General features: G+C 34.8%; 3 protein-coding genes across 5 annotated transcripts; 1 reads left to right on the top strand and 2 right to left on the bottom strand.

Annotated features, from left to right (window-relative positions):
- Positions 1-2: 2 nt before the first annotated feature.
- Positions 3-984, bottom strand: LOC140958267 (photosystem I reaction center subunit psaK, chloroplastic-like). Its single transcript, XM_073415655.1, has 3 exons — positions 734-984; positions 557-637; positions 3-359 (listed from the first exon to the last, which is right to left on the bottom strand). Exons 1-3 carry the CDS (start codon positions 968-970, stop codon positions 132-134), a joined length of 546 nt encoding a protein of 181 aa, XP_073271756.1. The 5' UTR covers positions 971-984; the 3' UTR covers positions 3-131.
- Positions 985-4,090: 3,106 nt separating this feature from the next.
- Positions 4,091-6,437, top strand: LOC140958668 (protein kinase PINOID-like). Its single transcript, XM_073416200.1, has 2 exons — positions 4,091-5,077; positions 5,606-6,437. The coding sequence occupies exons 1-2, from the start codon at positions 4,527-4,529 to the stop codon at positions 6,366-6,368; spliced, it is 1,314 nt and encodes a 437-aa protein (XP_073272301.1). The 5' UTR covers positions 4,091-4,526; the 3' UTR covers positions 6,369-6,437.
- Positions 6,438-10,726: 4,289 nt separating this feature from the next.
- Positions 10,727-17,081, bottom strand: LOC140960238 (protein BREAST CANCER SUSCEPTIBILITY 1 homolog). Of its 3 annotated transcripts, XM_073418433.1 has the most exons (15): positions 16,927-17,081; positions 16,761-16,814; positions 16,603-16,673; positions 16,018-16,131; positions 14,720-15,180; positions 14,475-14,576; positions 13,792-14,380; positions 13,406-13,722; positions 13,186-13,286; positions 12,627-12,813; positions 12,447-12,547; positions 12,193-12,319; positions 11,947-12,112; positions 11,578-11,696; positions 10,729-11,322 (listed from the first exon to the last, which is right to left on the bottom strand). In XM_073418433.1, exons 1-15 carry the CDS (start codon positions 16,980-16,982, stop codon positions 10,978-10,980), a joined length of 2,910 nt encoding a protein of 969 aa, XP_073274534.1. In that variant the 5' UTR covers positions 16,983-17,081; the 3' UTR covers positions 10,729-10,977. The 3 variants fall into 3 exon arrangements, with proteins under 3 accessions (XP_073274533.1, XP_073274532.1, XP_073274534.1); XM_073418432.1 differs by having other exon boundaries at positions 10,727-11,322; positions 13,406-14,380; positions 14,720-15,138; XM_073418431.1 differs by having other exon boundaries at positions 10,728-11,322; positions 13,406-14,380.

Raw genomic sequence — 17,081 nt, 5'->3', positions numbered from 1 at the left:
TATTCTTGTAACCTATGAATCTCCACCATTAACGATGACTGGCAATAATATAAAGAGTCGACTTGATTGATGAATATGCACATAGCCATTAAACATATCCAGATAAAACATCTCTGCTAAACAAAAGCAATTTAAAGGGAATTAATGCCTTTGAGGCCAAGTACAATGCCAACTCCAATGATGTGGCCTACAACACCACAAGCCAATGTATCAGCCAACGTGAACCCCGCTGGATCACCGGTCTGCAGACCGGATTCCCTCACCTCAAGCTTCAACCCTGCAGTTGCCTTACGGTTCGCTGACGGAGCCAACCCAAACCTACCCGCAAACAACATCAAACTAGTGGCTGTCACCATTATCTGCATATTGATCAGGCACAAAATAATTGTTTCAACTCACAATTAAAATAAAAAAAATAACCGTACAATAAAAAAACTGGCGTAGTAGGAAGGAATAGACCCAAGTCACTTATTTCCTCTCAGCTAATAGAAGGAAGAAAAAGTTATCGACTTTCTTGAATTCCCATTAAGATTTTAGAGTATCCCAACTAGCATACCAAATTAGTAGGTGAGCCAATGAAGTCACAGCGAGCTCCGAAGGCTCCCAGCCCTCTGCGCTTAATGGGTTGAACTGCTACCTGGAAAAGCAACAAAAACACATCTTGACTCTTGGAATACAGTCCCAGATTAAATTTCCGAATCTCAAGAGCCAACTTGAGGGATATTTGACTTACCAAGCTCTTGACAGGAGAAACTACTGGTGCCGTTTGAGGCCTGAGCCCATTGAACTGTGGCAGAGAAGTCATCATCACTGTACTAGCCATTTTAATGATGGAGATCTCGTGATGCCAAGTGTTGTATGCATTGTAAGTGGAATTCAAACAACTCCACACAGAGCTCGTGGCGTTAGAGTTGGATACACTGAAATATTGCTGCTGAGATGGCGATGGTCTATTGGTGTATGTATCCATCCCAGTTGGATAAGATACGTGTGTCATTCGAGCCCAACACACTTCAATAACTAATTCCATGTCGTAAATTATTCCGATTCAGCCGTCCGAATACAATAAAAAATTTTGACACCAATAAATATGATCACAAAACTATATATAATTTGTTTTTCATTAGTTTCATATATTCATTTCATCTGAATGCTACATAAAGAACATAAGTCAGAAGACATAACGAAAAGACCTTAAATGTAGAAGATCGTGATTGATTTCAAGAAACAAACTATTATAAGGTGACTGAATAATGCTAGTCTACATTTCTGGATGTCGTAAGACTTGATACATTAGGTCGGGCTTTAGAAAGAATGGGTCTATCTAAACTAAGGGCTCCTTTACTCGGATAGAGTTATGAGATTTTAGCTCGTCGATGTTGAACAGGGTCAATCTTGTATATGTTTACAATGAAAAGTAATATTTTTTTGTATAAAAAAATAATATTTTTCAAAAATAATTCAATAAGAAATTCATATAACAAAAATTTTTGTGATGAGATTGAATGCGGTAAAAAAATATCTTGATTACTAATAATTAATATATCTAGCATTGTAAAGCTTTCAGTCGAGACAATATGCCAACTTTCCTTGGCATTGGGAACTGCTGATCTCTTCTTCTCAATTGGACCAAAATATTAAACAATAATAATTTATAAAATGCCAAAATTTTATTTATTTTTTGTTTTTTTTAGTAAGAACAGCATAATAAAAAAATAAATAAAAGCACAGAAAGATTTGTAGAAATCATCGACAAAATCTAACGAATTAGATTGACAAACATATTATAATTAATTCATGCCATCTTTCGAGCAAACATTGGAACAAAGCAAACATTTTCGTGAAATAAATATTTTTTTTTGCTGATAAATAATAATATCCAGAATTATTCCTTTTTTTTTATTTTTGAGTTCCTTCTGGTTTGATGATTATGTTGCCAAAATCAAAATTAGCACAAAACTTGGCAGTTAATTAATTATTTTTTTTAGTATATGCGAGGAGCAGTGTCTCTGTGTTGTCGATGTGACAACATATTTTGTCCTCTTGTCTCCTTGTCAAAACGGAGGGAATATTGGTATTGTGTTTTGTCACCTAATTTTAAAATAATATAATATATTTAATTATATTTTATCTTATATCATTTCAATTTCAAAATTTTAATTTTGAATAAAATAACAAATTCATTGAATCTTGAAAAAAGTTGAACATTTACATCCTAAGATTACCAAACAGTACTCTATTATCCACATTCGTACCTATTTAGTTCTTCATTAGCAATATTAATTAATATGCATTTTAACCAACGTCGGAGTCAAGATTATTAATATGTCTATTAAAATTTTAAACTCTAAAATCTTTTAATTTTTTAAATTAACTCAGACCTAATATAAACTCTGGATTAACATTGGACACTATAGAAAAATTCCCAATTTTCTTAGAATATTTTATATTTAAGTAACTATTAAATGATTTTATTTAAAATAATTAATTTTAATTGATGCAAATCATATTTTACAGAAAAAATAAAATTATCTGAGCTAAATAGTCGAAGGTATTATTATATTTTTAATATATATATATTTCATATGTTTCAAATAAATAGATTTAATTATTGAAAAAACAAAAAAAATTCATATATTATTTTATTTAATTCATTTAAAATAATTACATATTTTTTGGCCACCCTAGTTATTATTTTATATTTTGAATAATTATATGCCTTAATTATTTTTGCTTTGTGTGATCGATCACACACAACTTCTAGTTCACGAAATTACAAAAATGTACGACCAAACTGACCCGATCAAACAGCAACCACGCCATAACCAATAGGGACAGTCTCGGCATTTCAAATGTAAGGCTGTTAATTTCGTGTCCCGAGCCCAACCGAAGAAGCTTGAGAACACAAGCAACAGCCTTCTCGGGTGCCACGTGTCAGAATCTCAGCACTCCTTAAAATCCCCCCCTACGTTGCGAAGATGCATACGTCATTCTGTCGCACCTAACCATAGCTCTTGTGGTAAATTACCCTTTTAATTAATATTATAAAAATGATTTAAAATATGTAATTTTTAATATTTTAATGAATACAAATATAATAAATTCACGCAATATATTATAAGATTTATGAGCAGTAAATATCCCATTATTCGGACAGATTTTGACAAAATCAATTTTATTTTTCAAATTTATATGATTTTTTGTCTTATTATACAAATTCATATATCAAAATAATCTTTGATTAAAATAATTTTTTCTGTTATTATCCCACAAAATGTAATCGATACTCACTTTGACAACAATCCAAGAATCTAATTTACGGAGAAATTAAGGGCCTGATTTTATACGTTTATGTATGGTGTGATTTTCCATATATATCAGTATACTGATGTACGCAACATATAATATTTGTTATAATTTATTTTGTTTATAATTAAATGAAGATTAAAATTTAATTATAAAAATAGTGAGAAATTATACTGAAATCTTGATATATGAATTAAAAAAAATTAAAAAAATTTCAATTAAAAATTGAACCTACAACCTAATAATTAGAAAACAAAAAATCTATCTGCTGAGCTACATGTGAGTTGCTTTAAAATTTTAACTTTATTTATATATGTAATTTTTAAAATAGTCCATTACACCTAAAGTTAGTTACTCTAAACGTCTCGATGTTAATAGATAATTTTTTTAATAGATAACTTTCAAGATTTCAGATATTATTGACGACAATGAAATAAGTCGTATTAATTAACATCTTAGTGTCGCATTCAGCATAATAAAGATCAATTTTATTTATATTTATAATAATTTCACAAAATTGATTCGAAAAATAATCTCACTTAAATTTTAAAGTTTTGTGAATGTGAATAGAAAATAGGTAGTTGAAATCTTAAATATTTTAAACGAGCTTCTGTACTTGAATAAACTATTAATTAATCAATAAATAAGTGGTAGCCCATATGACAAAAAAGGAGACAGAAGTAGTACTATTTTATTCATTGAATTATTATTATTATTATTATTATTATTATTATTATTATTATTATTATTATTATTCCATTTTATTACACATTAAAATTTCATGACAGCGCCCCTCAACGGCCCACTTTTTCTTTCCTTCTTACCACCAGTCTCGCCATAGTCATAACGATAACCTAGCTACGAGCTTCTTTGATCAGGAATTGAAAGCATTGTTATTAATGTCTTCTGTACGGAAACCCACCCTACTTTTCTGTTTAAGGCTGTTGCTCTGGTTTACTACCATTATACGCTTTTTCTTTAAAGGGCCTCTCCGTTTTTAATCTTTCTGATCTCTGGTTTTTCTTGGGTTTAGGAGAGCGTGAATTGTTGTATTTCTGTGGTGGTGTTGATTTTCTTGGTTTTTTTATGCCTTCTAGGGAAGGAAAGATTAATTGATAGTACTCCTGAAAGCATTCGTAATGATCCATTGCTCCTTTTTTTTGTAAATTTTTGACTGGGTGAAAGCATTTCTTTTTACTGTGCATGCAAACGCGCGGAAAATGGTGGACTCACGCAGGAATTCGGATGAGATGATTTTCGCACAAGGATTTTACTCGAGCAAAAGCTCCAGGAGCAGTGACACTACTATAAGCCATTGCACCAGCTTTAGCAGGCTTTCTTTCGAGCTTCCGACGAGCTCTCCGGAGCAGCAAGCGGGAATGATCAAGCCCCACCGCTCGTCGGACTCGTCGTTCCAAGCCTTTCGTTCGAAGACGGGGACGAGTTTCCGGGACTTCAGCCTTATCCGGCAGATCGGCAGCGGAGACATCGGAAGAGTTTATCTCTGCCGCCTCCGCGGAGGGGATGAGCGGCGGCTCTACGCCATGAAAGTGGTGGACAATGAAGTGTTGGCTATGAAGAAGAAAACCCAAAGAGCTGAGACTGAAAGGAAGATCATGAGATTATTAGACCACCCTTTTCTGCCCACTCTGAACGCAGAATTTGAGGCCTCCAATTTCTCTTGCGTGGTGATGGAGTATTGCTCCGGCGGGGATTTGCATTCTTTGAGGCACAAACAGCCGCAGAAACGTTTCTCTATCAGCTCCACAAGGTAATTAATTAATAAATTATTATTTCTAATTCTCTTCTATTTTGTCATCTTGTACAAATCCAAATATATTCGAGGTACTAATCTGTTTGAAAAAAGTTGAGACTTGTGTCATTATAATGTAGTTTTCGCACTAGATATGATTCTGTTATACATCTGTTCTTTTGTTTGATTATGCTATATAAGACTGTTCACGCAAGTTCTTTTCTTAAACATGCACTGTGCCCGCCTCATTTCTTGCAAAGACTGAAGAACTTTGCAACTGTATTGAAATTTGGTCGAAAAATATGAAAGAAGGGGAAAACAAGATTAAATAAATTTAACCCATTTTAGCCGTAATTTCCTGTTATTTAATATTTTCCAAATCCGGGTTTTCTTGTTTAAGTCACATCCTTTAAATCTGAAACCAGAACTTACCACATCGGGTTCTTCACTTAATCGTCTCCACCAAGAAATCAGAAACAGTTTTCTTTCACCCACTCATTAAAAAATCATTTCTTTTCGCTAAACAATTCAATATTTTTTTCCCAGGTTTTATGCAGCTGAAGTTTTGGTAGCACTAGAGTATCTTCATATGTTGGGCATAATATACAGAGATCTGAAGCCCGAAAATGTGCTCGTCAGATCCGACGGTCACATTATGCTCACGGACTTTGATCTCTCCCTGTGCTCCGACGCAATCCCCGCCGTGGAATACCCTGACTCCTCACCCGACTCTCTATCCTCGCCCGCGGCAGCACAGGGCTCCCGCTACCTCAACCCATTCTCATGCATCTCGAACCGGCTCTTCCGGTCCAAAAAGATCCAGACTATAGCCGCAAACCGGATATTCGTGGCTGAGCCAGTCAACGCCCGGTCAAGCTCCTTCGTGGGGACCCATGAGTACGTGGCGCCGGAGGTGGCCACCGGTAGGTCCCACGGGAACGCCGTTGATTGGTGGGCTTTCGGCATTTTTATCTACGAAATGATTTATGGGCGGACCCCATTCGGTGGCGCGAACGACGAAGCCACGCTGCGTAACATCACAAAACAACCATTGGCGTTCCCCGACGGGTGGCGCTGCGGTGCGACCGAAGTGCACGCCAGGGGGATGATATCCGGGTTGCTGAACAAGGATCCGGACCGGAGGCTGGGGTCGAAGCGGGGCGCAGCTGAAGTGAAGACCCACCCGTTCTTCAAGGGGTTGAATTTCGCCCTGATTCGGTCCATGGTGCCACCCAACATCGTACCGGGAATCAGGAGACATAAGACGGTTACGTCGCGTTGCCAAACGGCGCCGTTTAATGTGTTCTGACATCAGTCAATATTTGAAATTTTTATGAATGTCGCGGATTTTGGTTAGGAGGATATATATATGAGAATATGGGCGNTATGAGAATATGGTTTTATCTTTAAAAAATATAAAGGAAAATAATATTATTGACTTGAATCTTTGCGATAATGCTTTTCTTTCACAATTTATTCGACAACCCGTTGCAGCTATGGATTGATGCCCTTAAACCTTAAAATAAAGAAATGAAAAATTATAAGTGTTGGATTTATTTTGTAATGATCAATAAATCTCAAAAATATTTTATTTCCACCAAGAAAAAAAAACTTTTCTTGAGTTATTACACTAACAAAAAAAATCAGAAGCTCCATAGTTTTCCGTTTCTATCTATCTATCAGTAGCGAAAAGCGACAGAAAAATATCTCAAAATGTGGAAAATGCTAACTTGGGTAAGAAGATGTTCGATGCAAGTGCGATGGAATGGATATAAAAGATAAGATAGATAAGGGAATTCTCTTGTTATCGATATTTCTCACTCTCTGTAGAAATGGAATCTCAGGTTGAAGTCTCCCTCTAGTGAGTAACTTGCCAAGAGCACACAACAACAAAGTGAAAGCGTGCTTGAGAAAGATGCAAGAATTCCAAACATTAACTGTAGCCCACGGCATCTTAGGATTTCGACCCTCGAAGAAACGATAGGCTTTATTGGCCCCTGACCCAGTCGCAGACAACCAAGAGGATAACAGATGCATGGCAAGGATGGTTGTTGAGATCCCAGGGTTTAAAGTACTGATAAGATTTGTCTTAGATAAATGGAAGTAGATCATCGAACTATATTGGGTGAAGGAAGTCTTTCAGGTTGAATTCACAGAGAAATTATTTCCTCACCTCAGTAGGACTACCTTCGAGTGCGAGAGTATAATAGTCGCATCAGTTATGGACATTTCCCGATCATACTAATATGTCTATTCCGAGGAAGACTAGTGATATTCTAATTCTTCTAGCCACCAGACTCTTCCTATTCGAAAGAGTAGAAAACTCATTATACGGACATTTTCTATATCTAAAGCAATTTTTACTGCTTGAGTTATGGCTTTCAGTGCCCCTTGAACCCTAGCCCGTCGAAGTTAATCCTCAATTATCCCGCGCCTAAAAAAAAGGTTACAAAGCTAGCTTTTCTTGAGAGCATGAGAGATGGTCATAATACACGTGATGAGGACCAGGGCAAACCTCCAAGGTGATGAAACAATTAGAACAAAGAAAATGAGAAATTTCAGTAACTAATTAAGACAATATCAGAAGACAAGTTACCGAGTTCGTCTTTATTATTGATTAATCATTAAAGTTAACATCATTTTATTATAAAACGATTAACAAAATGGAGATTCCTCTTGTCTAAGTAGTACATAAATCTTGCCAAAATCAAGTAGCTTTTTGTTCAAATTAATGTTGATTATGCCATTCTTGTATAAAACTGCATAGTACGTACCCACTTTAGGGTTCCGATTTCCATGTAAAAATATATTTTTCCCCAAAAATACAAAAAGAAAAGAATATTGATTTGAGGTTGTTGGCAAGAGTTTGGTTGGATGAGAAGCCTTTGCTCGGATGGTAACAACACACATACGGGTAATCTCTAACATGTGGAGAGTTTCAATGTTGGGGAGAACAAACAAGACCATGCATTGACGTCCACAATGTCTATTCCATTGTTTCCTCGCGCTACCGAATTTACGTACTTATCGTCTTCGTGGGAAATTTGGATTAAGTCATTTGAAATCATATATTTAAATTTATTTTAATTGTCTGTTATTTTGATTTGTCTACACCCATTTAATATCGGATGCCCTAGTTTGGCGGAAAAAAATGGGTGTTTTAGAATCGGAATACTACAAGCAGCTGCAACTGAGAAAAAAATTCGAGGATTTCTTGGACTCTGATGAAAAAAAATTGGCATCTATGTATCAAAGTGAGTGATGGAATGTAACATATGACATATTCTTTAATTTTCTCCAACATTTGTGTTGTGTAATTAAAAAAAAGGGAAGCATATTTTATATATTTATATTAATATTTTTGCTTGAAACATATAGCCACGTGACGCATTTAATCATTGAAATCAAATGATTTTTGGTGTTGGACTTCGATGTTTGACTACACAGGGAATGTGACTAGGGCTGTCAAAATGCGACACGATCCGTCAACCCGACAAGATCCAAAATGAAAAAAATCAGGTTCGGGTTAGGGTTTTTCGGGTTCAGGTTGGGTGGGTTCGGGTTAGTACTAGGTTAGACGGATTTCGGATTGGGTCGCGGGTTGACCCGGAAACTTTTTTTTTTGAAAATATTACCTATATTTTTATATATTGTATATTTATATGATAAATTTTCATCATTTAATATTTATTTGTATTTTTTTAACAATTGTTTATTTAATTTAATAAATATACTTTTAATTTTCTACCATTAAACTTTCAAATTTAAATCGAAAATTTTGTTATTATGTGTTTAAATTAAAATATTATTATTTTTTATTTTTTCGAATTTTTTTCATTAATTTTTTTAAAAAAAATAAAAAAAATTCGGGTTAGACGGGTTGAGTCGGGTTAGACAGGTTCGTGTTCGGGTTGGAAGTTTTCGGGTTGCTTCGGGTTCGGATTGGGAAAAAAATAAAAAAATTTCGTGGGTTGATCAAAAACCCGACCCACCCGACTCGATTGACACCCCTAGAAATGTCCATGTGCCCACATGCCAACCTATCAGCACACTTTATGATAACTTCCCTTTCGTATCCAGTTACCTAAGCCCACTTCATTCCGATAATTACTGGCTCAGTGGGCCCAACTACATACCAATGTGGAACCCACGTGTCCATGCTTTGACAAGTTTTTTTAAAAAAAATGCAAATCTCTAGGCAATAGAAAAAGTAATATTATTGTTTAAAAGGTAATTTATTTTAATGAATTTAAAAAAAGATATGATTATCATGAAATTGATTCGTGAGATGTTTAAAAATTTTTGTGTAGATGAACAAATGAGATTTCTAAATTGTTAGAACCTATAAGCCATTCATTATTTTCAAATTATTATATATATTTTTTGAACGAATTTTTTTCAAAATTTATATTGTTTATGTTTTCCGTTATCTGATAAAAAAATCTTATTATATTATAATATCTGGAACCATGATCTGATAAACTAAAAATACTTTTATAATATTGCAAAAATATTTAATCTTCAACATTATGATAGAAATCTATTTTACTAATATTATAGTTGATTTCATCTATATTTTTGAATTTTTAAATGATAATATGACGACTAACCTAAATAAATAAGGCAAGTAGAATCCAGAAAACATGGACTATGTATTCACAATTTTAAAAATTAAATAAAAATAAAAAAACAGTGAAAGTATAGGTATCAATTATTGAATAATTAAGAGTTGAAAAGACTTCACTTAAACAATGACAAATATTGACAATACCATGTGATGCATGGTACGAATTGCAGTACTATATAAATCTTTTCATAAATATCTGATTATTTAATTATTCAGAATTTTAATTTTTATACATATTGTTGGATTTCTCTACTCGATGGAATATTAATGCTACCATATTGATTTTTTTTTGTTTTTATCACTTTAATTACCATCTCTAAACACTTTTTAAAAGCGTAATAGAGGAAGAATTCAAAATTTATAATGTTTAATGAGGTGAAGTGTACTAATTTGGGAATTCGACAAATTTAGGATTATAAAATTAATCTAACAACAATTTTACACATAATTTTTTTTAAAAAAAATCAGTATAATTTATTGCTTCAAGTTGGGTACTCAAATTTTCAGTAAAAAAATGATTTATAAAATATAAAAGTCCATATTTCCAACAATTTATTAAAAAAATGATTTTTAAAAAAAATAAAAGTCCATATTTCCAAAGAACAATAAAGAAAACTGCCCTTGAAAAACAAATAACATCGCTAATATAATTTCTAAAAAATTACAAAAAATATTTTTGTTTCGGGTTTTGAATAAGATTAATCAATTAGAGGAAAAATAATTGGATTAGCTACTTTATATGAGCTTTTGTATGAAATTTCAAGTTTTATATAATTATAAAAATTAAACTAGATAATGTGTCAATATTTTAACGTTTATAACACTTCATATCTATGAAATTTTTTCCCGAGAACTAAAAACAACAAATATATATTTTCGAAAACTTATTCACTAAAAAAAATCTTAGTAGTGCTGACAACCGTATTAAAAATATCAAAACAATTGTGTGTATATATATATATCAAAACTTAGTGAAAAGCCAAGGAAATGCTACCGAAGTTCTGATACATGAAAATTTTCACTCAGTCTTAATAATTTTACCAACTATTCCAAAATTTTTATGCCTGACGCTTAGTTGCAACATCTAACTCTTCGATCTTGACATCAGTTGCGACATGTAAAGAGGAAATAGACATAACTTTTAATGGATGATCAAGAAAGATGTATTGTGGTTAACTTATCTATAGCAGTATCTGATCGTTTATGTAGATTCAAGCCAAAGAAAAATACAATTCAATGTTATGGTGTTTTCTGAAATAAATGAAGCAAGGTGATGGATCCAACCTGATATTTATTCAAGGTTTTGCAACTTATGGCCTGCAATGGAGTTCAGGATCCATGAATTGCTTGCGGCTGTAGCTCCAGTTGAAGTGGCTAAAGCTTCTGCGCCGCTAAGTCTACGCTTCAGGATCAAGTTTTGTTCAGATGATTTGCAGTTCTCGTTAAGTTCTTGGTTGAATACAATGTATGTTTTTGCAGAGCATTCACAATGTGGGATTGAATGGTGCCCCCCGACAGGCTTTCTATTGAGTACTTTCCCTCCAGCTGAGATAACAAGGTCTTGAAGATATCCTTTGTACAAAGGCGCGAAATCACCCATGAAATAAAATTGGCATCCATTAAATAGCTTTGGTTGCTGCAAGGCATAGAAAACTTGTCACTGAACTTTCCTTTAGTGCAATGGACCGAAGAATGGAAGTATAACGTAGGATCGTACGCGTTAGTGTGAAGAAATATATGCGATAACAAACAAACACGAGGTGTGGATGTAAATGCTACAAAGTACTGTGTTGTTTGTAGTAATTTTATAGGGAAGTGTAATCCTTTCGTGCGTTATATTACCCAAAAATTATATAAGAAAGTTCACTACTTTCATGGCGAAGAAAATAACCTTGTTAAGAAGTCTTAATCTTCCAAGTCTGGGGCCGTCCCTGATTCCATGAATGTCACGTGTAATCTCGTACTGCTGCTCTTGGACAAATTCTTTGGCGTTCAAGCAAGCTTTAATCCCTGCTCAAGAGAAAAAAATCATGGCGTTAAGAAAACAGAAGGTGATAGGTTACCAACTGCATCAAAGATACGAGTTAGCCACAATAATGGTAGATTTAGCACTTATCTCTACAAAGACAATTTAAATACTTGGGCTAAAGTAGAACTCATTAACATTCAGGGATCAACAAAATGTAAAGATGTTGGTAGAGTTCCAGCTTAGTTTCTGAATAACCTTTAAAAAGGGATATGAATGGTAATTATTACTTACACTCTATGCTCAAAATCCATTTTCCCTCTAGCACGCCCATCAAAACTTTGAGGGTTCTTCTGCACACCCCATTCTGATCTATAGATGCAATGACATGGGTGACACTTAGGTCCCAGTTCTTTAGGAAAGTCACTCCAGACAGCTTTTGAAATTCAGAAACTATTCCCTAAATTCACAATGAAATGAATTGCCTCAAATGAACAAGGATATTTTGAGTTTATGCATGTAAGCTATGAGTTTGTTTACCTTTTCTACGTTGGTCATTGCTGAACAGCAGAGAACCAGGCTTTTGAGCCTTTTCTCAAACTTCCATGGTATAATTGTGTTATTTTCATATTTAGAAGTGATGTTTGGTTGAGGGACATCAGATAGACTGTGAAACAGTATTAAAAAAAGGGTTCAAATGTATAGAGGTTTTAAAATGGAGAGTATAAAAATTTCAAATGTGACCAGAACGAAGTTCTGAAATCTGAATACCACTGCTGGAAACAATTATAGACCTTTTGTTATATACTTTTCTTCTCTGCTTAGTTTGAGATTCAGGTTCCTCATTTGGCAGTTGAAGTGACGCATGAAGAGGGCATAACATGACGAAGTTTTCCTATGATAAGCAAAAGACAATAGAAGCTTGTAAATGTTTGCATTGGTTTGAGAATGAGTTTTAACTAAGCCACACTTACATAATCCCATCTACACTCTGGAGTCAGTCTTGCACAAGGAACATGAAAGCTTTTCCGGCAAGTCTTCTCATAGCATCCAAGGGAAGCTCCCTTATTTCCACAGCAACAGCATCTAATTCTATGACTTCTATACAATTCAGCATCGAGGTTGATGACATCGTCTCCTTCAAAGTATACATTAGGTGCCCTGGATAAACACGTTTGATTAATAAATAACAATTGCTTGCTGAAAATAACGCAAAATTTTGGCATAACACAAAAAAGAATATCAGCCCAAATGACCTTAACCTTAATTGATGCATCATTTGAACTGATGCAGTTTAGATTCCACACATAATGATTTCACGAAGTTCTCTAAAATTCAAAATCACGATAATTTAACATTCTTTTTCAAGTCAATGCCTCATCAAAACGAAGTAGCTCAAGACAAAATTAAAGCGGGAGATGACAACTTCAGGGAGCTGCTATATGACAAACTTATTTTAGCCACCTGCAAAACAAACCATATATAACAGTTTTAAAAGGAAAGTACACAAAAATGTTACCGAAAGAACCATACCATTCTGTGCAGTTTTTGTGCACATGTATGATTTTTGAACTTGCAGTCTGACTGTCTGTAACTACCTTCCCATTGTAGTATTTAACCATGGCCCCTGAAGCCTAAAATTTTATTTTCCGTTCAAGAAATATACTTTAGTTAAATAACCAATTATAATTTATCAGAAACAGGAAGGAGGAAATATCGCAGTTTACTTATTTTAGACAAAAAAAATATGTACCTCGGAATCTTCAGATGACTGACAGAAAGAACAATAGATTTTATCAGATAGCATCTTGCATTTTTTCAATGGTGTCCTATTTGGAGTGGCCAGTGTTTCAGAGATTTCTGGAAAGACTTCCATTCCTGGTTGATAGGCATTACAATGATTTTCTTGGAAATGTTGACCTCTCATTGCAGATTCTTCATGAAGACTTTTAGGGGAGATGCTACAATTGTCATTGGGTACGCCTTCCAAAAATTTCACCTTCTTTGAAGATTTTAAAGTTTTGTTACAACTTTCTTCAAAAGTCTTGTTTGGCATTCCCTGACCTGCAGCTTCTTTTTTGTCGTCCGATCGTGAGAAATTAGCAACTTTCTTAAAAATCAACACATCGTTGCATGGACCTTCCTCTTTTAAACGGTTGCAAGTTTCAACCTTTTGACTACTAACTCGACCACTTAATTTCTGCAGCTGACCAGATGTCTTTCTAATTTTGTTACCTTTGACGCTTTTTAACTTACTGTTTTGTTGGTGATGTCTTGAAACTATAGAATTGTCAAACGCAGTTTTATTTCTCTTTAGCAGAGGTTCTGTCTCATTTAGGAGAGTTGAAACTCCGTCTGCCACCTCTTGTACAATGACATCAGAGCAGACAACTTTTTTATTTTTACCTGATATTCTCCTAGTATTCAAGGAATAGCATACTTCGCCAGATTTCAGCATGCTTTCATCGTTCACTTTCTTTGACTCAAAATAAGTTGCATCTGCTTCATGCATAATTTTCTTATTTCTCTTGTTTCTTCCGGTCTCAGTTAACATATGAACTGTCTTATCAGTGGTTCCACTTTTATTTTGAACGAATTTTCCATTTTTCTTTGTTTTGTCAAAACCTTTTCTTCTCTTCGCACTTATCTTAGAAACTGAACCCGTCACATCAATATAGGAAGCCCCGGCCTCTTCTTGGCATCTAGTGTGCTCCATACTATCTTCAATCTATGTAAAGTGTTCAGTTAAAAGTAAAAAAAAGAATTAATAGTGTTGAGTGAAGAACTAAAATCTTAATGTAAAAACATCAAATATGAAGTACCTGCATAATAGCAGGGCTCGAAAAAAGTTCAGGAGAGCAAGGTCTCTGTGTCCTATCAAACATCTCACTGTCAACTAAATCTGCACTACTACAGTTGCCTCTCTGTACAAATTGCAAAGGAATATCACATAAATTTTCAGAGCAACAAAAATGTATTTCGCCAAAGAGATGATGCAAATGAAATCAGCCGATGCCATCACTTTCATAAAACCAAAACTAGCTTGTGGACTTCTTTAGCAAGTTACCTCATCATCTGAGTCCTTGATGTCACTGAAGCAAGGAGCACCTAGGGGTGTGCCAAAAAGTTGATCCTGGCTAGACTGCTGGGTTGATTTCTCAATATCTTCTTCCTCTCTTAGCCAGAAGAATGGAGCAAATACAGGTTGACCATTTTCGCAGACAACAGGCACATTTTTCTCTGTGAGAGTGTATCCTTCATGATTAATTTTGCAAATTTCACCAATTCCTTCTTCCAGCATTCCAGGCTGCCTTTGCATCTCTGTAGTAGAACAAAGTGGAACCTGGACCCTTTTCTTGGTAGGAAATGAAGGTTTTCCAAAAGCTGCACCAAAATCTCCTTGATTACTTGTTGCTGGCCTTTTTGATCCTTTTCGTGGACGTAGTTCCCGATTTTTGCAATCTAAATCTTCCGATTTGCCTTTATCTTGGATCACACGGGTGTTAGCACCAGTTTGGTTTTCTTCGACTGCATGAGCACTTTTATTAGAAGAGACAAAATTTGCTAAAACTGATCTTTGGACATACTTCATGTGTGTTGCATTGGAATAGGTGGTAGATGTCGGTAAGACATGATGCATGAGATTCAACCAGAGTAGCAGGAATTCATCAAATGATTTTATCACCAGACAAAAAAATGTTCATTGTCATAGTGTGAATTTTGATATTTCCTCGCTGCTAAGAGAAAATGCCCAAACATGCATTTCACATATTCTTCAGTTTAAAAAACTAAAGCAATTATCATGTTAACACAGTGTCTTTCAAGTCGGCTTTCAAGGCAAAGATAGCAGGGTAGTTATTTCTGCTGATGGCCATACACAGAGTCACAGATGATGGACCAAAACCAAATAGAATTATGCTAGTTGCGATACACACTAGTGTTAGTTAGAAAGGATAGAGCTTGTGATCTGAATCATTTGAAAATATATAAAAGGTGATTTCACAAAGGAGAAAGACAGAAGACCGTTCCTGTTAACAAAATTTTCTTATTGAGAGAACAAACAAGCTCTTTTGTTGTTTCGTTCTTTCTTCTTTCGAAGTTGTGATGCCAGAATCGCTTGAGGTATAAATTGAGGCCGTTTAACACATACTAGCAGCAGCAATCTGTAGTTGAGGAGGATCAATATTAAGCAGTCTAGTGGTATACATAACTGCGTGTGACACTTGTTTCAGCAAGAGAATCTAATGATCTTATTCAGCATGGCACTAAAATTTAATGCCAGATATTTATTTATTTTTGCTAAGAAGTAAGAACTAATTCTTCACATTGAGAAAATCACCCATAGGCACCACCGACAATTATTACCTGATATTTTTGTTGAAGCAGCTGTTTGAGTGACGAAAATGTTGACCCCCAATGCAACTTCCATACTCCTATAGACACTGACCAAGTTATCCATGTGAGGAGCAGGTCGAATTTCTGCAGCAAGAAATGGCAACAAATTAGTCGAGCTATTAAAATCCCCAAAATAAATGTGAGAGCACGATAAACAAAGGAATGGCAAAAATTTAGGAAGAATGTGGCAAGCTTGCTTTTAAGATTTCAATTGTGAAAGTCCGCAAAGCCATTGCAGTTTAGGCAGACTCACCGCTTCTATTATTCAGAAAATAATTCTCCAAGTTCTGTGATGGACAGCACTGGCAATGCACTTTCATACCTTGGAATATCTAATCCATGCACACAAGTTGAGGCAAGGGCCGTTCATGATTTATGAATTGGCTAGAGATTGTTATTATTACTATTTTTTAGTTAACGGTAGACATTAACGGTTTCTAGACTCTTTTAAAACTTTTTCCTCCATATTTCCAGCTTCTTGAGAAATTCATAGGATTTAGTTACAATTCAATCGTGAACAAAAACACAGATTCAGAAGGAAAAAAACGTAAATACCTCTACGCCTATATGGAACCTTACACACTGGACAATTTGATGCAGATTTCATGGATTTCTCGATACACGAACTGCGTCACACAATCGACAGAACCCATCAAATTAGTATAGAAATAAGTCCAGACCAAAATAGAAATCTCAAGTACAAGAGATCTCACTTGCAAAATACATGATTACAGCTAAGCGAAACCGCAGAACTCAGGAGACTCAAGCTGTAGAAAACATGAAGCATACTTCAGCGCCGAAAAATTCATTACTCGAATAAAAGATCCCCAGTTTATGTTTCACAAACAGATATATCAAAAAACCACACAAAATGTTTACCAGATAGGGCAGTTGAGCTCCCTCCCCATTCTTTCTAGATGCGATGCGTCTGCCATTGAAGAATCTCTGCTGTTGTGCGCTCGATACGAGACTGAAATTTTGAACGGGGAATAGTATAGATAGATGTCGAGGCGCCTCTTCGGTATGTACTAATT

This window comes from Primulina huaijiensis, chromosome 15 (genome assembly GCF_012295235.1).
Source record: "Primulina huaijiensis isolate GDHJ02 chromosome 15, ASM1229523v2, whole genome shotgun sequence".
In the NCBI taxonomy this organism is placed as follows: Eukaryota; Viridiplantae; Streptophyta; class Magnoliopsida; order Lamiales; family Gesneriaceae; genus Primulina; species Primulina huaijiensis.
Note: the sequence above shows the minus strand (reverse complement) of the source record. Positions and strands in the feature narration are given on the sequence as shown.